Genomic DNA, 21065 nt, shown 5'->3' with positions numbered 1-21065 from the left:
CACACCAGAGCGTTTCTCCTGGACCACAGACAGCGCTGTTTCCTGCTCTGCCTTGGCTCTGAGCTCACTCAGGGAGGCGTCCTCTGCCCCAGGCTGTCGGAAAGCATTATGCCCAGGGTCAACACGGATCTTCCAAAGGTTTTTCAGACTTTTATGTAACTGTAACCCTTTATCTCGCCGTAGCTGCAAATTCTTTTTGAAAAGAAGTGGAAGAATTAAACACACAAACACCTGTACCTTTGCCCCATCCCAGCTCTTTCTGACCTGAGGCAAGGGGAATCCTCCCAGAGGGTAGTGCTTCACACTCAGAGAAACCCATCACAAATACTAAAAGATTTATTGTAGATATTTTTGTTCCACAATTATGTTACACGTTATGATACAAATACATGTGAGACATTAACACATATGGGGACTGTTAAATCATTTAACTTTCTTTTGCTAAAAGGTAATTTCCTTGGGCGTTCATACCTGTAACAAATGACTCAGCTCTCACTGGGATCGAATCCTCCGCCCTGTCGGTCTCAGGCACAGTCCACGCTGAATGCCTCTGTACATGTGCCAGTAACCCCGCTTGGAGCAGTTCACGTACAGACTATCTGAGCCTTCACGACTAAGCTATTTTATACTCAGCCAAGGCATGGCCTAGGCCTAACCAAATAGATTTCCTTCTGCATTTGCAATCCCCAGATGTTGAATAAAAAGGGGCGATTTCTCACAGTCACCTCCCTCCTTCTTCTTCTGACTCAAACATCTATAGGACTCATGAAAACATGAATTATGTTTCGTGGATAAGTTTCTTTGACTGTGACTCACAGGTTTCAAATTTTCTTCGAGAAGATTCCTAACAGAGTAAATTCTTTCCTTTCCTTCCACATAGACTGTTGGGAAGATGGGGACAGAGTGTCTAATGGAACTGGACATCACTCAGGGCACTGCTAACCTTCCTCCTCCTACTCACCTCTCCTCCCATTGAGAGGGGCTCTGCGCATGCACGCAGTCTGTTCTCACCGCTTCTGAGCACTGACATCCCTGTCTCTCAGCTTCAGCAGTCATTTCTCTACCTTTAAGGCACTCACAAGTGAGTGTTTCTTTGAAACACTTTTCTTCTTGGGAAAAACTCCTCAACAGAGAAGAGGAGGACACCAAATACACTGATAGGATGAACAATCCCAGCAGGCCCATCCCAGGGGCTGCTCCCCATCAACCACCCAACATGGATTCAGTAGCAGAAGCTCCTGCAGACCATGCAAATGGTGTGGAACCAGCTCTCTGCCCAGGACGTACGCAAAGCTGGTACGCGTCTGCCAAGTGCCCAGGTTTGTGGGTGCTGTCTGTGACTAACACATCACTAACATGACTTCTTGGTTATAGTGAAACCTTTTCCTGACTATTCTGGGATCTGTGTGTCCCTTCACAGTGCTCTGAGACTGGTGGTAGCAATGCTCCTGTGCCTCATGAAACAAGAATTCTGTTCTGTTTGCAGCCTCCCAGGCTTTTATTTTTTCTACACGTGATTACCACTTCCTGTAGCTCATTCACATGGGCTGACTGTGGATCCTCCACACCACGGGCACCCGCTGAGTGCTGAGGGCCAACCCTCCTCCAGATGTTCCCAGGTGACAGCTGGGCTGCCTGGAACCCCAGCCCACAGAATGGGTGAGATCTCTAGTCCACCAGACTCACTTTCTGCCTCTTGGAGGGAGACTCAGGCCCAAGGTGCCCCCGAGGACACCCAGAGGAGAGAAGGACCTGATGCATGTGGCCCGGCCCAGCTCTGAGACTCTCACGGAGCCTGCACAGAGAGTGGACAAATGCAAGCTGACAGAGCATGCATCCACTCACAGCTCCACTCCAAAATGAGGAAACACACTTCTGTCCTAAAAGGATCTGATCTGGGACTGAACGCTCTGGTGTTACACTGCATTAGGTGGAGGTAATGGTTTGGCAGCCGTGATATTCTGAGGCACACAGAAAACAACCTCCTTCCCCAAACAGAAGAGTCAGCACAGTTCAAAGCTTCCGATGCAGCTTCAAATCCTGCTTTTCTAGGGGCATCTTCACTCCATTCACTGATCTTCATTCAGTATCCCCATGTGTTTGTTTGTGAGGAAGTCCAGAAAGGGAATGTTGCAAATGGCCTGGTGAATATTACTCACTGTGATTTCTTTGGGAATCCTGGTCCAAAAAACAAAGGGTGTTAGGTGCAGTTCTCTTGACCATTGCACAATTTAATCACTTAATTTATCAGAAGGCCCACCCCCCCGACACGGGTTCTAATAGAAGGGGACAATGATGAGTGACAAGGCCTGATTTAGGGCCATGGGGAAAGGAGTGGCAGGAGCACTCTCTCTCTCCCCTTCCCACTGATTCCTTTTCACTTTGGCGAAGATCTGGCCCACCCTCTTGACAGTCAGCCCTATTCACGGCTCAAATCTGACTTCCCAGTCACATGCATGAGATGGATTTCAAAAAGTTGGTTGAATGGTTAAGAAAAAAAGAATCTGAGGGTTGAGAAAAGAGAAAGGAAGTAAAGTGCACAAGAGAAAAGATAATATTTCTATAATTCAGTCTTATAGTGAAAGCTGAGCCAAAGCACCTCAGAACTCTGGGACCATATTTCCCACCTCTGGGCAAAATGGGAGAAGGAGCTATGCCAGGCCAAATGTGACATTAGATGTTCTTACCAAAAGCACCCAAGTCGCTGTACCTCCACAATCAGGACCATGGAGGGAGCCAGGGCCACAGAAGGCGCTCAGCCCTGCCTGGGTTTCAGCAGCACAGTAAGGGGCACTGCTGAACTCCTTTGTTCCCCTCTGTTTTCTTAGAGCTCCCCGGCACTGCCCGAGGCATCATATTCCCATGAAGTCTGACCTGACAGTCCTCCCATCAGGCCTCTTTGGGTCCTCACGCACTTTGTTACAATTTTATAAATTTACGACAGCCTTTAAACGCAATGGGATAAAATTTTTGTTTCCTTTGGAAGGAATGCCAGGATGTAGAACAAAGGCTACCTGTCTACCATTCCTAAGAAAAGAGAGAAATTCAGTGTCCCAGTCAATGATGATCAGAGAGCAGTGGTGAGCCTGTGGGCTTTACAGCCAATGAGATCTGAGTTTGAATCTGGGTTCTATCATGCACTTCTGGGAAAGCCAGGGAAGATCACCTTTCAAAGCCTGGTTTCCCAATTTCTAAAGGGAGTAAGACTTCTGTGACGAAAAACAAATTAGATAACATATGCAATCCTGGCCCCAATATGTGACACATAATGGACACTGTCATTATCCTGACCTGCAAAGAGCTCGTATTTGTTCAACCAACCCTGTAACCTAACTGAGTCCTGCTGAAGAGTGTCTGTGAAGCAGCGATTGGGAAGACACAGGCCTCTGGGCACAGCTGGGCTTTCACAACCAGGAGAGTCTCTCAAAATGACCAAGCAAAACCTGAGTCTGTCTGGCACTGAGAACGTCCCAAGCACTGACACCTCCATCTCCTACTGCATTGATGCAAACCTAAAACATCCTGATGGGCAACCAAACTGTCAGGAAATATCTGTAAGCCGGACATCACCGACTAAAGAGGTAACGGTACCTGTTGTGAGATGCTGTCTGGTAGCCAACTGCCAAAGCCTGTCTCAGGATGTCGTTCACCAGCTGCTCCGTGGCCTGCAACAGAAGACGCTGTCACTCTCAGAAATGGCCATCTGCTCGCTGACAAGGAGGGATGCACCTGACCCCATCCCACACCCTAAACTTTCGAAACAGTTCTATCTAAGGATACAACTGATGCTTGGATACAAAAGTCCTTAAGGAAAAATTAAAGGTCCGAATAATGGACCACGAATAATAGGTTACAATGATAGAGGCCATGATTCTAAGAAATTACGAATGGGGGTAATTTTCATTAATCAGACATTGTTTTAAAGGAAAACAGGGGAGGGTTATTCGTCAGGTCTCCCTGCTACTGGAGAGGATCCCCCAGGAAAGGGACTGTGAGCTGGGCTCAGGCTGGGTAAGGAAAATAGTTTTGTCATCCCCCTTCCAGGGATGGGACGGCTGTGGCTGTTTCTCTGTTGTTGTTGTGACATGTGGAGTAAAGCTTTGCTTCTGTCACCTCCTCAAGCAATGAGAGCACTGACTGTCACCTCAGACTTCTTAAAAAGCACTTGAAATGGCACTAAAAAATATCATCAGAGTGACTTCAGCACAGAAATTTTTACTGCAGATGCTTCAACACTCAGAGGAACCAGTTTAGTTCATTTAAAAATCAGAAAAAAAAACGAGAAAACTTTAAGCCTGAATAAGATGAGAAATCTTAAAACCTGTCATCTCAGTTCCACTTCTGTCCTTGTCCCTTACTCACAAGAGCCTGGGATCAGACTGTCCTGCTGGGCCAGCCCCCGAGGGCTTTAGCCTCTAGGGTGGCTCATGGACCCTCTGCTGCCAGCAGACACCCACCTTTAAAATCATGTCCTCCACCACCGACGCATACACGTTCTTGTGAAGTGCCACGGGCTGCAGGGTGATCCCAATCTGGAAAGGCAGAAGAAAACCACTTGTTCCTATTTCTACATTAAAAACAGCATCTCTCCAAACAAGCAGACTTCTCTGATATCCAGAGAGATGCCCACTGGAAGATAACTCTACAACTGTTCTGGATAAAACTCGCAGGGAAGGAACACAGACTATAACCACTGAAAGTATATGATATGCTCTTTCTCCACGTTTCTGAGTGATTATTACAAATGCTATTAAAACCCTGCTTTTATCCCTACATCTGTTTCATTGGAGAACACTGTCGGGATTTGCCACGAATTCTCACAGTGGGTTTAACAAGTTGGAAAGCCTGCAATCAAACTCTAAGGCCCTATTTGCAGAAGCTGATGAGGATGCACTTGGAGCTGCGTCTTGCCCCGTGTTTTTCTCCTGGAAATGAACACAAACGCTGTCTTTCCCTCCGGGTCTCAGCAGCTGTGCAGGTGGCGACACCGAAGAGCTGCTGAGTTCCATCCTGTGGGTAACTGACTCTCCCGTAGCACAGGGCAGTGTGGCGCACCTGCCCCAGGCAGGGCACTCGGGAGCTAGACACACATCAGGGAAAGCTCACACGCGGAAGCATAACTTGGAAACATGAGGACGTGCCTCATGAGGGAAAGGTGCTGCCACTGACACAAATGAGAAGAAAGGAGATGAAATGAAAAACCGCCTGTTATCTAGCTGCCTTGGCTTCAATTCCATGTTCCAGAAGCAATCTTTTCACAGGTCACTAATTTTCTTGCCCAAGGGCCCTGCCGTGGGCAGAGGGGTGGCCCAGAGAGCGTATCTCGATTTACACGCAGAAGTAAATCACAGATGTACTTCACCAGGGGAGTCTGGTGTCAGTTTATAAGGCTGGCCATCTCAGCACCTCGCACCTGGCTTGTGATCTAGCAACATCACAGGCCACAGCGCCTACCTTCTGTGTGATGTCCCCAATGAATTCAGACCCTGGTGTTGGTGGCAGGTAGAATTTCATCTCTTCCTGTTTCTCTTCCTGCTCTTTCTTGACGTTTATCTTGAACGGCTCCGAGAGGTTGAGGATATCCACCTCTTCCTCGTTCTCCGGCTCTCTTTTCTGAAACTGTTGCAGGTCCTCCAGTTTGCGGCAGAGGCTGTCAGCAGAGGAGAATGACGACGGGCACTCTAAATGAGAGGTAAGCAGTCTTAGGACAGCTGTGGTGACGAAAGAAAAGGACTTTCCATCTCCATAAGGCCAACAGTCTGAGGCTCAGTAAGTATCAAGGGAGCTGACCTTCTTTCTGGTTCTAAAATTCTATGGCTCTATAGTCATGAGAAATGGTAATTCATGAGGCAGACAGGCATCTCGTGTTAAGATAGATGTGATGTGGGCTGGCCCCGTGGCCGAGTGGTTAAGTTCGTGCGCTCCGCTGCAGGCGGCCCAGTGTTTCGTTAGTTCGAATCCTGGGCGCGGACATGGCACTGCTCATCAGACCACGCTGAGGCAGCGTCCCACATGCCACAACTAGAAGAACCCACAACGAAGAATACACAACTATGTACCGGGGGGCTTTGGGGAGAAAAAGGAAAAAATAAAATCTTTAAAAATAAAAAAATAAAAAAAAAAAAAAGATAGATGTGATGTAACCGCAATCTAAGACAAAAATGACAGAACATCATTCTGACTTCTGCTGCCCAAAACTAGGCCATCCTCCCAACCCCAAAATATTAAACTGATTGTTTTCATATTTTAAATTCGGGAAACTTAGAAATGCACAGTGAAGACAATAACAATCACTCGCATGCTCACTGCTCAGAGGTAAGAACTGTTAACATTTCAGTAAACACTGTGCATCAGCCTTTCATACGCTGATTTATACAAAGCCTGACAAAGAGGGTCAGAACTGTAAAGGCAGCAGGGCTCTAGGAATCTTCTAGCGCATCCCCTTCACTTTATGGATGAGTGAGGTCCAGACCAGGTACAAGACAGGCATTAGGGCCCCAAGCAGGGTGGTGGCAGAGCATCCAGCTCCTGGCTGCTTCTGTTTTACTGACTGGGCGCTCAGAAACTAATCAGTGATGTCAACAGAAAGCCTAGCACATGTACAGTATCGTGCCTCACGTAGAGCACCAGTGAAGCACGGAATAACGACCACGGTCTCTGCTCTCAAAGAGCTTAGACATGTAAATCCCACCAACCCTCAAGATTCTGATGTTAGGTGCCACCAGAGGCCAGAGAAAGGAGAGGTCACCCTGCATTAGGGCTCTCAGGAAAGCTTCACGGAGAAAATGGGACCTGCGCTCAATCTGAAAGGACCCTCACACCATCCCTGGGCTCCCAGTTCCCTCAGCCTGGGAGGTGGGGCTTCTGTTTTCCTACAGAAATGAGGTTGGGAGGAGAAAACAACCCTCCTTATTCTTTAAGGTGAAAACTCAAAATATTCTTCTCCACACACATCCTTTATGCCCCATCCCCCGCCCCATACAGCACAGCTGTTTGTGTCTTTAATATAAAATAATTCATTTCATCTGCAACACTACGATTTGTCTAGGTCGTGCCTCCAACACTGGGCAGTGCACCTCCTAGTGAGGTTAGAGACACAGCACCAGAGAAGACGGCATCCCCGTCTCCAAGGAGACTGCAGTCTCGTTTATCAGGGCTGTAAGGTCACAAGGGAAGAAGTCACTTCCACCTGGAGGAGAGGAAGTAGATCAGGAGAGTCTTCAAAGAACAAATGGTGCTGAGGAGGGGGACGCCTGAACACACAGCGTGTGCCTGCTGTATGGCATGGGCTGGAATGTTCCTGGCTGGGGCACAACACTGGGGACACTTGGGCACAAACAGTTCTGCAGGGACTGTACTGGGGGGAGGGAGGAAGGACACATGGCCAGAGGTGAGCAAAGGCTCTGTTCTCCAAGGCAACTCTTCGAGTCCTCGGTCCTGTCACCTCAGCTGAAGGAGAGAGCACTGAAAACGGCTGGGGTTGAAGCGGCCGGAACACCAGAGGCCGAAGAGATGTGAGTGTGTTCCATGGAACCAGCTCTCAGGCTGCCGACGAGGTTCCGCGAGTCCGCCGACGGCTTACCTGGCTCGCTGTCGATCTGGGTCAGCACATCCTCGATGGAGTCCCCATCGCTCCTCAGGCTCTCGGGATCCGGCGGGGTGTAGCCGTGGCAGCGACACCAGTGAGCAATGTGCTTGGTTTTGAGGGGAGTCAGGTGGTGAAATCGTGGGTTCTTCTCCAGTATTTCTTGTAAGACTTTTCGCATTGTCATTGCTCTTTGCCACTTAAAAAAAAAAGTTTTGAACCATAACAAAATTCTTTCACTTAGGAGCGTGTTCAAACAAATCACCCAGTTGTAAACAACCATGCTAACTTCACTTGTTAGAATCATTTTTTCCTAAGGAAATGATTACTCCTCAGCTTAAAAAAAAGCAAAAGAACTTCCACCTAATGCTTATAAAATTAAACTGAAACTCCTAGGTTTGGCCTATAATGTTTTCACCTGGTCTCAACCTATGTTCCCCCACTTTCCCTCCTTCCCCAACTTTCCCCAAGTCCATCACACTGACATTCTTGCGGCTTTCCAAGCACGGCTTCGTACATGCTCTTTCCTCTTACACCCCACTGTCTGGCATAGTAGCTGCCACGTTAAGTACTGAATAAATACTTGATTTCATTTTAATATACTGAAATTCATAAAAAATTTTTAGAAACTTTTAGCAATGCAGGAAGGAAAGTAGACCTCTCAAGGCTAGCTACAGGTCTTTGAAGAATGAGATATTTTTAAGTGAGAAAAAAAATTCTACCATCAAATATTTAACAAAATATGCTGCAAGTGTCATTGTTTCATATGACAAGGTTTGTGGAGGCAGCCAGGATGCACGTGGGTTCTGGTTCCTTCTCCCCCCAGGCTCTTGGGTGGCAGTTGGCATGTTAAATAGGCAGACATTGGGATTACCTCAGCAGCTCTCCTTTTTCCAATGTTCCAGCCGTAATACTGCTCCACAGACTTTGCAGAAAAACAGCTGGCATCTTCACCTAGAAAGCACATATCCAGCAACCTCTGAATAAAGTTGTTATGACTTAAATAAAATCTTTTTTTTTTGAGGAAGATTAGCCCTGAGCTAACATCTGCTGCCAATCCTCCTCTTTTTGCTGAGGAAGACTGACCCTGAGCTAGCATCCGCGTCCATCTTCCTCTACTTTGTATGTGGGATGCCTGACACAGCACGGCTTGATAAGCGGTGTATAGGCCTGCGCCTAGGATCCAAATCAGCAAACCCCGGGCTGCCAAAGTGGAGCATGCGAACTTAACCACTCTGCCACCGGGATGGCCCTGATTTAAATCAAATCTTATTTGCTGGAGGCATGTCCAAAAGTTTCTTCAGACCTCTTTACTGGATATATGCTTGTTCCTGGGCAAGTTCAGAGGCAGCATAACAGAAAACAGAAGGCATCCCATTTGTGTGTACTCAAAATGCCCCTCCGTGGGCAATCATCGACTTTGGTAGGGCAAGCTTCATGGTAGGTGGTACCTACTCGACTAAGTGGAACTGGCACCCCACTCGGAGCGGGAGCAGCAGACCTGAGACCCAGCCCTGGCCTTGCCATTGGCTCACTCAGTGGCCTTGGGCAATCCACATCCCCTCTCTGGGCGTCAGTTTTCTCATCTTTCAAAGGAGACTGTTAGGAAAGATGGTCTCTGAACTGCCTCCCAGCTCTCTTATTCTCTATTTATGTCAAAATTTAAAAAAAAAATGAGAGTGAGTTTTGCATTTTTTTCTGCTGGGCTAGGAAAATGTTACTGAAAGTTTACTTCAAATTACCTCGAAATAACCCCCTGAACTTCAACCAAGAAAAAAAAAGGAAATTTGTTTGCTCTAAGAGCTGGACAAAAAGTGAGCAGGGAAGTCTGTGGCTGGCCTGTCACTTTCGCATTCCATGAGCTCGAAATGACAACCTGCCGCATCCCTTCTCTCCAGCTGCTCATGGTGCCCCTGTCCAAGAGCATACACCTCAGGACCCCAGGATGCCTGGCCCTCAGGAAGGGCTGTCGATTCTGTCAGATCAACGGGGGCTGAGAAGCAGACCACTCAGTCTTGCTAACAATGGGCAGGGACAGAGCAGACTTCACTGCTAGAGGTCTTGATAATCCTGCATTTCTACAAAGTGAGCAATGAGTGTCAGATGAAAGATTACTGGCTTTGGAATCAAAGAGAACTGGGTTTGTATCTGCCTCACCACCCAGAGCTAGTGATGTTGACTAAGTTTACTTAACCTTGCTTACCCCCGGTTTTCTCATCTGTAAAATGGAGATGATACCACCCATCCCATGGGAGATGATTAAATGAGACAGTAAATGTAATGAGCCTGCACGTAACAAGTAGGCAAATACTAATTCCTTTCCTTATTAATAAACATTAAAAACTAATGCAGTTTTAGTTATATATAGATTTATATTTACATAAAATAATAAATGTAAAAAATTCCTTCTACAGATCAGACACAGTGAAAACAGTAAAAGACTGACTGGTTGTCCAAGATATGATGAATTCTAAAACACTGCAAATGAGCTGTAGCTAAAGCTTCTTAAGATAACTATCACATCAGTATTAATTTACAATACCACGTGAATTCAGTTGACTCAATAGCTTAAAAAAAGGATCCATATTTTCAGTATAATTGTCTTACTTTTTGCAGTGATTAATGGAATCTTCTTAACTACTGCTGTTAAGAGTTGCTGAATAGTTTCTAAATGGTCAATCCTGAGGATAAAAGAAAATAAAGTAGTAAATACATGTAGCAGTTTCTAGCCATACGTATACACACATGAGTTTATGTACATACTCCCCCTTTCCAAGGGAATTACCACTTGAACTAGTTATATCGGATGTCTTTCCCTCCATAGACAGCCTTCTTTATAAACCAAGAGCATTCTATGCTCAAAAAGAAAAAGTCAAGACTAAATAAATAGATGAGATGCCAAGAATGGCAAATAATGCAAACATCACATTTTATCTATATTTTTATTTATTTTTTTTAAAGATTTCATTTTTCCTTTTTCTCCCCAAAAACCCCCAGCACACAGTTGTCTATTTTTAACTGTGGGTCCTTCTAGTTGTGGCATGTGGGACGCTGCCCCAGCATGGCCCGATGAGCGGTGCCATGTCCACACCCAGGATCCGAACTGGCAAAACCCTGGGCCGCCACAGCGGATTGCCTGAACTTACCCACTCAGCGACGGGGCCGGCCCCATTTTATCTGTATTTTTAAATTAAACAGCCACATAATCTTTCTGCAGCGTGAGTGCCACTAGAGCAGAAAATTCTATCACACAAATGCCCACCTCAGGGTTGTTAGAGTTCATCCCATCACCTATCACGTGGAAGCAGCTAGGTTTCTATTGTCCCCGGCAGTTTCAGATACTTCAAAATACATAGTCAGAGGCGGGTTCCCAATTTGGAAATTAGAAAATCTCACCAAGTCTTTTCAGAAAAAGCATGAGTTTGCACGGCCCACGAAAAGGAAGCTGTTTAAGATCAGGCAGGTATGTGGAGACTCAGACACCAAATGTACATACATCTGAGTAATGACATTACGAGAAATTCTACCCCCAAGGATTCAGCACAGAAAGTCCGTGTTGGCGAGCCCAGTTGGAGGGAGACGTGTGATTCCACCTGAGCTTCTGAGCGACAGATCAAGAGCTGTCCCAGGTCACGTCACCGTGCTAAATGAAGACTCGTGAGCTGCTGTCAAGTGGCAATACGTGCTCACTACACCCGGACAGAAGGTCTCCACCCATCGAGGGGCTTAACTCTAGACACACACCTCTACAGAGATGCAGCTGTCACAGGAATCGCTTTTAAAAAGTACCATAAAAGCCTGAAAGCAGAATCCCCCAAGGAAAGACTGAAATAATTACTTAATGACATAGTTTCCCAGCTCAGAACTTTCTTCTGTTTTCACTGCTGTCTGCCCCTCCTGAGAGGGGCAGCTCGGCCCAGGTGTTTCTGGTTCAGTCTTCACTACAAGGGAAGAGCAACAAAGAAAGAGCTGTCAGCGTTCAAGGATGGAAGGACACGTGCGGGCAGAAACAAAAGCGCTTCCACTGAAACTCAGTGAGGAAACTGCCACACCAGCTGCCGCGGGACACAGCCAGGGACTGAGATGGTGCCTACCATCACAGGACCAGCAGACAAGGGAAGAACTGTTAGCCTGGGTCTCAGGAGGAGCAACGCCAAGCTCATGACAAGGCGGGGCAATAAAATGACTTTTTAGATATTTCTTAAAGGGCCAACCACACTGCTATGTGAGATCTCTCTCTCTGTCTCTCTGTCTCTCTGTCTCTCTCTCTCTCTCACACACACACACACACACACACACACACACACACACACAGCCTTGAATAACGCCACATTAAAATACAATGCTGGCTTGTTCTAAGGATATCATGTCTCCAGCTAAGTTTGTCACCTTCCAGCATTATCTTAGTGTTCTGAGACACAAGGCAGATAGCAACCATCAGATCCACTGTGCTTGGAAATATCCATACTAATCACGTTAGGCTTATAACAGTCATGTGTCGCTTAACGACAGGGCTAACAACAGCTGAGGACTGCGTTGTTAGGCAATTTCACCATTGTACAAACACAATAGAGTGCACCTGCACAATTCTAGATGGTATAGTCTACTACACATCTACGCTCTATGGTCCTAATCTTATGGGACCTCCGTGGTATACATGGTCCGTCACTGACTGAAACGTCCTCATGCAGTGCATGACTCTATGACCAAAGCTACTGATGGAAGACAGCAATGTCTCAGGTGCATGTGTCTTCCTTTACTTCCACAGTTTTCTTTGACCAAAAACCCTGACCACACACGTACCATTTCTGCATCAGCTTCCCTCCCTTCAATCTTTCTCCTTACAAACCATCTTGTACATCAGAACCAGACAATTTCCCAAGGACCTTTATAGTGTCATTTTCCTCCTCAACATCCTTCAGTAGTTTCCTATATAACAAGGGTCTACAAATGAGATCCACTAGTATATCCTTCCCCCCTTTTTACTGATGCATAACTTGCAGAAAATGCACAAATATTAAGTGTACAGTTTAGTAAATTTCATCTATGCATATACCTACCTACGTACCCACCATCCAGTCAAGATACAGAGTATTTCCAGTACTCAACCAGGCTCCCTTACACTTTCTGCAGTTCCTCCCTGTCAAAGATAACCACCTTTTGTCCACTTGGAATTTCATATAACTGGACTCACAGTGTACTTACTCTTTTGTGTCAGCATCTTTTTAGCTATTAAAAATAACGATGCAGGGTTGGCCCCGTGGCCTAGTGGTTAAGTTCGGTGTGCTCTGCTTCAGCAGCCCAGGTTTGTGGGTTCAGATCTGGATGCGGATCTACACTACTCATCAGCCATGCTGTGGCTTCCTCCTCTACATACAAAGTAGAGGAAGACTGGCACAGATGTTAGCTCAGGGATAATCTTCCTCACTAAATAAATAAATAAAACAACGGACATTCTTGTATATGTCTTTTGGTGGACACATGCACGCATCTCCTAAAAGTGTATTTGCTGGAACATAAGGCAGATGCATGTTAACTTTATTAGAAACTGCCAAACTGCTTTCCAAAGCGACTGTTTCAATTTACAGCCCCACCAGCAGTGTATTCAAGTCCCAGCTGCTTCACATCCTTGCCACCAGTTGGCACTACCAGTCCCTTTAATTTTGGTGATACAACAGTATCTCACTATGGTTTTAATTTGCATTTCTTTGATGACTAATGAGGTTGAACAATTTTTCATATCCTTAAGAGGTATTTAGATATCCTCTTCTGTGAAGTACCTGTTCACATTTTTTGCTCTTTAAAAAAAAAAAATCAGTGTCAGTCTTTTTCATATAGATTTTTTTTTTTGGTGAGAAAGATTGTCGCTGGGCTAACATCTGAGCCAATCTTCCTCTGTTTTGTATATGGGATGCCATCACAGCATGGTTTAATGAGCAGTGTGCAGGTCTATGCCCAGGATCCGTGAACTGGGGCTGCTGAAGCAGAGCACACGAGCTTAACCACTACACCACTGGGTCAGCCCGATTTTTAGAAGGTCTGTGTATATTTTGGATATGACTCTTTTGTTAGATGTATCTACTGCAAGTATCTTCAAGTATGTGGCTTGACTTTCACTCTTAATTTTGTGCCTCTGATGAAGTGAGGAAGTGGTAATAAAGTCCAATTCATCAATTTGCTTTTTTTTTATGGCTAGTTTTCTTGTGTGTTCTATCTACAAAATATCTTTGCCCAAGGTCATGAAAATATCCTCATATTCTCTTCTGGAGGCTTTATCGTTTTACCTTTCACATTTAGGTCTATGATCCAACTCAAATTAACTTTTGTTTCTGGTGTAAGTAAGGCAGGGGCCAAGGTTCAGTGTTTTCCCAAATGGATATATCCAATTAACCCAGCACTACTTCTTGAAAAGAACAACCTACTGAGTTTGTCATAAATCAGGTGACCACATACGTGTGAATCTATTTCTGGGCTCTCTCTTCTGCCCATTATTCTGTCTATTCTTGAAGCAACAGCACACCTCAATTCTGCAGCTTTACAGTATACCTGGTGGCCCAAGTCCCTGCTTTCACTCTCAAGACTGTTTCGGCTATTCTAGGGCTTTGCATTTCCATACACATTTTAGACTTAGCTCGTCAATTTCCACACACACAAAAACAACAAAAAGGGATTCTGATTGGAGCTGTATCGAATCTGTATGTCATTTTTTGGGGAAGAATTGATAATATCAGGTCTTTCAGTAAATTAACATAATTTATTATATGTACAATAAATTATTTGTAATTTACTGTATCTATAATGGCATATCCTTCCATTTATTTAGTTCTTTTTAATTTCTCTCAGAAATGTTTAGTAGGTTGTTAACATTTAATTTCTGTAGGAGTGACCTTGCTAATTTCACTGGTAGCAATACCAACCCCTATCATTATTGTAGATGTTACAGAGGTCAAATGTGTTGCTCTCACCCACCGCACTATCTCAGTCTACTCAATAGTCAGAAATGTCCCCACTGTCAGCTTGTCAAAGTCTGGCTCTATCTAAAGCTCCTTTAGCACCACTATCCATCTCAGGTGAGTCCCTCTAACTGGTCTACTCCCCCAAACAAGCCCTGAGGCCTTGTCTCTACTGTCCCCTTAATGCAGCATGTCCCTTGACCTCTCCACAGCTAAAGATGCTTCCCCCTTTTAAAGCCCAGGTTATAAGCCACGTCCCGTACAAAGTCCTCTCCCCCTCCGCAGCCCACCAACCCTGACCAGACACCCCAGATGGAAGGATTTCAGCAAGCATTTTCCAGATCACTTATCTAGCACTGGTCAATCATTGCTTGCTGTCTACTGAAACTCTCTTCAATCTGATTATAACTTCTTGGAGGGCAGAAATCTCTGCATTTCCCTCAACGTCAAGTCTACTATAGAAACACTCGACATATTTTTGAAGTGACTGATTCACAGATGCTGAAAATTCAAGGGACTCAGATTACTGCAATGTCTTGCATAAAACTTCTGGGCAAAAATACCATGAGACACCACGTACCTTTTGTAACAGTTGCTGGAGCAGAGCTGGGGACGACTGGTGTCGGGGCAGCAACAGGCAGAATGGTAGGGGATTTGCTGGCAGAAAATGACTGAACCACTAACAGGCAAACAAGGAGAGGAGGATATAAGAAATATAGAAATTATTTTAACAAGGATGATCTAACTCCCAGGGGATAGCCCATTTTAAACTAAAAGCACAGAAACAATTCCAGTAGAAGAGAAATGGTACGGTCCTTTTTTAACAGAGATTTGACGAGGTGGGCTGTTCACTATTAGCGGGGGCTTGTGACTAAACTAAGAAAATATCAATCCAATGAACCTGAACTCTCACAAATGCTAAAAACGTTCCCCTTCTACTCCACTTCAGAAATGGGCAGCATTTAGAAGCCAATGGCCCGTCTGGGCTTTACTTTCAGTCCTAGAGTCAGTGCTCTGAGTTCAAGGTGCAGGGACACTGCGATAGCTGACAGGCAGGCTGCACAAGGGAGGAGCAGTCACCAACTGACAGAATACGGACTGTCCCCACAAGACAGACCCGGAGACAACCACAACCCATGGCTGAAGGACTTACCTTTATTCACAGGCATCAGTATAGTCTGCACGCCTCCCGACGTATTCACACTGAGGGGTTTGAGCTGGCTGGGGATCGTCAGGACTGCCTGCTGGGGATTGGATTGGCTGGAGTGAATCTTTAACAATCCTAAAATAAGTTGGAAGACAAGGCTGAGCTGAAGATCAGATGCTTCCTTACATTTCCTGCCCTTTTTAGCACTCAGTTGAAAATTCCACAGGAGGAAGCTTTAAGACATTTACCCTTTTAATAAACAAAGAGCTGGAAGCATGAGGCAATGGATGTGGTAGATTTCACAATGAAACAATGATGTGACAATAATGATTTATTTTTACTCCAGTCATAAATACAGAAATTTTTGGAAAAGGAGAACTAAAAGAAAAGAGAAAAAGTCACCCAAAGTCCTACTGCAAAGACAACCAGTATTAACATTTTGAGATAGAAAATAGTAAACATGGAAAAGAACTATGACAATTTGTTTCGTAGCTGTGATATGTACAAACTGGATATAAAATTTCATATTCTGATTTGGATAATTGTCATTTTCCCACTTAAAAACCTTCTCTGGTTCCCGACTACCTAGAGAATGTTTCCCAAATTAGTTTCAAAGCATTCATAGTCCATTTTAATTTGGTCGCAATTTATCTGTATCTCCTTTGCACTGTCCCTATATATCTAATACTTAATCTGTCTACTTGCCATGCCTTACAATTTCCTATCTCTGTGCAGCCCTTATTTTTCAAACATCAGATATTCTCTACTTATTTTAGACAGGGTCATCTCCCATTTATCTTTAAAGGAAATTTCCATATTCTCATTTTCACTACAAAACCATTCTAGGCATTCAGAAGGCCATGAAAAATGACAAAGGACATTTATTGTGAGACAGCACACAAGACACAACACATGTTATAACATGACAACTACTTAAAAACTGCATCCTTTAGGCACTGGAAAGCAGTTGGTTTAAGTTAAGGAAGTGAATAATCTTAAACACTTTCTAGAACAAAGCCGTGAATAAACAACAAAATCTTTCTTTGGTATAGATGAGTGTTAAATCAGTCGAAGTCTAAGTATTCACTGAGATGTGCGCTCAGAGAGTACCACAATGACGTGATTATTTTCATATTTTTCAAATGCTTATTTTTATCAAAATATTACGTGCCTATCAGTTGAAAAGTAAGAAAGTGCTACAAGGCTTATAACCAAAAATAGCCTTTCTTTGCCCCACCTCCCTATGCTCACCTAGTTCCCCAGGAGCCCGCACTTTTAACCCTTCTGGTCCTTTCTTTAAATATTTATTTCAGTATTTAAAAAGAATGTGCATATTGTAGGCCTTGACTCATTTTGATGCAACATTTTGATGTTACATGCTGACTTACTCTTAGGGTACGCAAGCACTGTAAGGCACTTAGAGCCTCTCCTCCCCATACTCCAGAGAGTAGTGACTCCAGTGATCCAAAGAATACCATGGTACTGGATTCCATTTTATTTTCTGGAGTTAATAATTACCTCCTTTTCCATTTGCTTAGTTCTGTTTCAGCGTCTTACTAAGTCTGCTTGCCTCCTTCAAAAACGAAATAAACCACCCCTTAATACAATTCTCCACAGTCAAATCTCCTAAATAATTTATAGCTGCACTTCTTCTAAGAGCTATTCTTCCTGGAGCTCTCTGATCCGCTCACTTTGGACTGTCGATTCTAGGCCTGCTGCAAAGCTCACATCCTGGGAACGTCCTTCACCGTTACCCTGGGAATTCCCTCTGCCTTCCCTCTATGCTGGATCCTGTTTTCTTCTTCTTAAGTCTACACCTCTTCACTCTGGTAAAACACATATTTTAGCAATGTCTTGAGTCAGGGTGCGGAGAAAATACATTTGAAACTTTGCCTGTCAGAAAATATTTCTACACTCACACTCAGTAATGATCTGGCTGACTAGAGAATTCTAGGCTGAAAGTAATTTTCCTCTAGAATTTTGAAAAGTAATATTCCAGCTTCCTGCATGGCTACTGAGAAGCTCAATGATAATGTAGTTTCTGAACTTTTCTATTTTTTTCCTCTCTGACAGCTTTTAAGATCTTCTCTTTGTCCCCGGTCTTCTGATTTCAGGAACAAATTACGTCTCCATGTGAGTCATCTTTCATTCACTCCGCTGGACACTGTGCCTTTTCAACCTGGAAGTTGGTGCCCTTCAATTCTGGGATCAATTGTTTCATTTCTTGGACCATCTCCTTCCCACCATTTTCTGTTTTCTTTCTGGAACTCCTTTTAGTCTGATGTTGCCAGAGTTCCCTGATACATCATCGAATTTTCTTTCTTAGTGTCTACTTCTTGACCTGTTCCCTGCTTCCACCTTGTGCCCCAGAGTTTAGTCTAAATGCTGCAGCCAGTGATCCTGTTCAAAGGTAAGACAGATCATGTTACTCCGTAGCTTAAAACCCTCCAGTGGCTTCCCTTGGACTAAAAGTCAGAGTTCTCACAACGACCTACAAAGACCCTATAGGTTTTGGCCCCCATCACTCTGACCTTGTCTCCAAGTATTCTTCTCTCCCTTGCTCACTCTGCTCCAGTCGCAATGGCGACCCTATCCAAAACTGAATTTACTAAAAAAATAATTTAAAAATTAAGTTATACCTCAATAAAAAAAAGAGTATATACACATGCAAAAAAATTAATAGTCAGGAAACAGTTTGATTCTTTTGTGAAAACATTACACGGAAAGTTTCATGAGCAGCATCCTAGGAAACCAGAACTTAAAGCAGAGACATCATTTACTGCATGTTAAAAACTTAATCAGAAAAGAGAAGGGCATTCCTTTCTACAATTTCTACTCCAGTCCTAACTGGAGATGGAAGTCACGGGAAAAACACACCAGCCTTGATCTTCTGGTCTCTAACTATCCAAAAAGCAAACGAGATACAGGGGCTTGGTTTGGAGTCATGTATGAAATGTAGTGGCAATAATAACAACAAAAAGAACAACAATATCCACAAACTTTTATCCAAAGGTGTGAGTGTGTGTGCGTTTATCTATATTTATGTGTGTGTATATACTGGTGATACTCAGCTTTTTCTGTGTCATCAGTGCCAGCTAGTCAACTGTTATCAACTGCAACATGGCAATACATACAGAAATTAAGAGTATTCAGAAACTTCTATAACAGCTTGACATTCCTGCGACATTTTTATTGTATTTTACAAAAGTATCTGTACTGGACTGTAGAAAAACAGAACTGATCTTCCAAATTTGAAAAGCAGCGCTGTACATCCTATCAGCCCCCCAGCATCTGGGACAGCACGATGTAATCAGAAACATTAGTATTTCAGTGGCAAAACATGAATATTCATATTAAGTTGTATGAATAGCCTGTCAATGGAGGTCAGATTTTGCCCTAAAATTAGTTATGAAAAAAACAACTTTGGTTTTCATGGCCCTTTGGATTTTAGAATTGCAGTTAAGGGAATGTGGACTAACAACACTAAGAATGATAAGGCAGCAATTATCTATATAATGTCTACTCCATGTCAGACAGTATTCTAAGCATTTATATATTCACTCATTTAATCCTCTCAACTTTATGATATACATATTATCAACCTCATTTTACAGCCAAGAAAACTAAAGAAAGTTATTTTAATTGAGGCAATCTAGCTGTAGGATTTGTTACCCAAAGTAAAAGGCACACCTTCCTGGGGCCATTTAGCGTGCGCACAAAGATCTCATACATCTCACCAGACCTCAGATGTGTCACTCTAATGCTGCCCAATATAATAACTAATGCCAAAGATCAGGACTTGGAGTCATCAAGGCTAATTTATATTTTATATATTTGGTTTATTAAAGCAAAGAGATATACGATATTTTATAGTGAGTTCCATTCAAAACTGATGATTTAAAAAGAAAAATTGCTACTTTAAGGAGAGCAAACTCTCAGTTCTCCATAAAGTTACATTATAAAAGCAGCTAAAATAGTCAAAAGTTCCAGACGGCTAAGGTTTTATTACATCACTTAAAAATTATTATTCAATCCATGGAACCATCTCAGACTTAAAAATATACATAGATTTTAAATAAGAATAATTTGTCTAGGGCCAGCTTGGTGGCGCAGTGGTTAAGTGCGCATGCTCCACTTCGGCAGCCTGTGGTTCACAGGTTCGGATCCGGGGCACTAACCTATACACTGCTCATCAAGCCATGCTGTGGTGGTGTCCCACATACAAAACGGAGGAAGACTGGCACAGATGTTAGCTCAGGATAATCTTCCTCACCAAGAAAAAAAAAAAAAGAAAGAATAATTTATCTAAACAGCAGCTATATGGAAAATGTTGCTGAGTTTATTATTTTTAACAACTTAACATACAAAATATTATTTAAGACCTTCCAAAAATATTCTAGCTCAAAGAAGGAAGAGAGAAATAGTATCATTATAATACAACTGACCTGATACTGTGGCTTTTCCAGAGATAGGGTTTGGTGTGGACACCAAGGATGTGGCACTGATGACAGAGGGGGTGGTAGTTTTGCAGGTTCCCATGGTGGCCTGGCTCACACACACTTGTTGCTGCCCAGAAGTTTTCATTACAGAACCTATTGTAGATGATGAACTGGGAACTGCTCCTTCTGACTGCTCATCCACATGGCCAGAAATAACAGAAATTAACAAGAAAGCAGTGTAACTTACTTAGAACAGTGACTGCCATGTAGTATACTCAATAAATATTGTCTATTAGTTATTATTACCTACCTATTAAATGTCATGCCATTTTAAAAGATTGTCTCTCTAGTTCGGCAGTTCCTACACTTTTGGATTTCATGGAGCAGAAAAATTTTTAAATTTTAAAACAAGGAGGTATCATAGGGTTACCACATTAAAAAACATTCACCACCTATTCTATCACTTTATAAAAGGGTATTTCAACACCAAAAAGTAGGAGGACATAACGTCAGAACGTAAAAATGTAATAAAAGGTGCTTTATTAAAAACTCACTATAGTGTTTTAAATTTTGTCACATTCATTCAACAAACATCTACTACATGACAGGCACAGTGTTAAATGCTAGGGCCCAGAGACAAGCCCTCAAGGAAGAGAGGGTCACCACACCGTGAGGAATACTACAGCAGGCACAGGGACAAAGCACCATCACAGCTGGGAGGAAACCTCCTACTGCCTCGGGGTGGGGTGGTGAGAGTACTGGAAAAAGCTTCACGGAAAAATATGGCACTTTAGGGAAATCTTCAAGATTCACGACAGGGAAAGGGGGAAATGAAAGAGTGTTTCTTGGCAGAAGACAGAGAGGAGACAGTCCGAGAGACATGAAAGAACATGGCACATTTGAGGAACAGCAGAGTAGTGTGAACAGGCACGTGAGGAGAA

The 21065-nt window shown here is 43.7% G+C and overlaps 1 protein-coding gene across 21 annotated transcripts in view; it reads right to left on the bottom strand.

Annotated features, from left to right (window-relative positions):
- Positions 1-318: 318 nt before the first annotated feature.
- YEATS2 (YEATS domain containing 2) overlaps positions 319-21065 on the bottom strand; it is a 100540-nt gene continuing 79793 nt past the window's right edge. For 16 of the 21 annotated variants that reach the window (XM_023623390.2, XM_023623396.2, XM_023623395.2 and 13 more), the window contains 11 exons: positions 20131-20314; positions 15692-15820; positions 15119-15217; positions 11424-11526; positions 10193-10266; positions 8460-8539; positions 7583-7784; positions 5455-5681; positions 4458-4532; positions 3592-3665; positions 319-2178 (listed from right to left, as the gene is read on the bottom strand). In XM_023623390.2, the coding sequence (XP_023479158.2) occupies positions 2070-2178; positions 3592-3665; positions 4458-4532; positions 5455-5681; positions 7583-7784; positions 8460-8539; positions 10193-10266; positions 11424-11526; positions 15119-15217; positions 15692-15820; positions 20131-20314 (1356 nt within the window). In that variant the 3' untranslated portion in view covers positions 319-2069. Of the gene's footprint in view, positions 2179-3591; positions 3666-4457; positions 4533-5454; positions 5682-7582; positions 7785-8459; positions 8540-10192; positions 10267-11423; positions 11527-15118; positions 15218-15691; positions 15821-19863; positions 19950-20130; positions 20315-21065 lie in introns of all 21 variants that reach the window. The other 5 variants (XR_011429094.1, XR_011429095.1, XR_011429091.1 and 2 more) reach the window with 3 other exon arrangements.

This window comes from Equus caballus, chromosome 19, assembly GCF_041296265.1.
Source record: "Equus caballus isolate H_3958 breed thoroughbred chromosome 19, TB-T2T, whole genome shotgun sequence".
Lineage (NCBI taxonomy): Eukaryota > Metazoa > Chordata > Mammalia > Perissodactyla > Equidae > Equus > Equus caballus.
The sequence above is the reverse complement of the archived record's forward strand: the minus strand, read 5'-3'. Positions and strand labels throughout refer to the sequence as shown.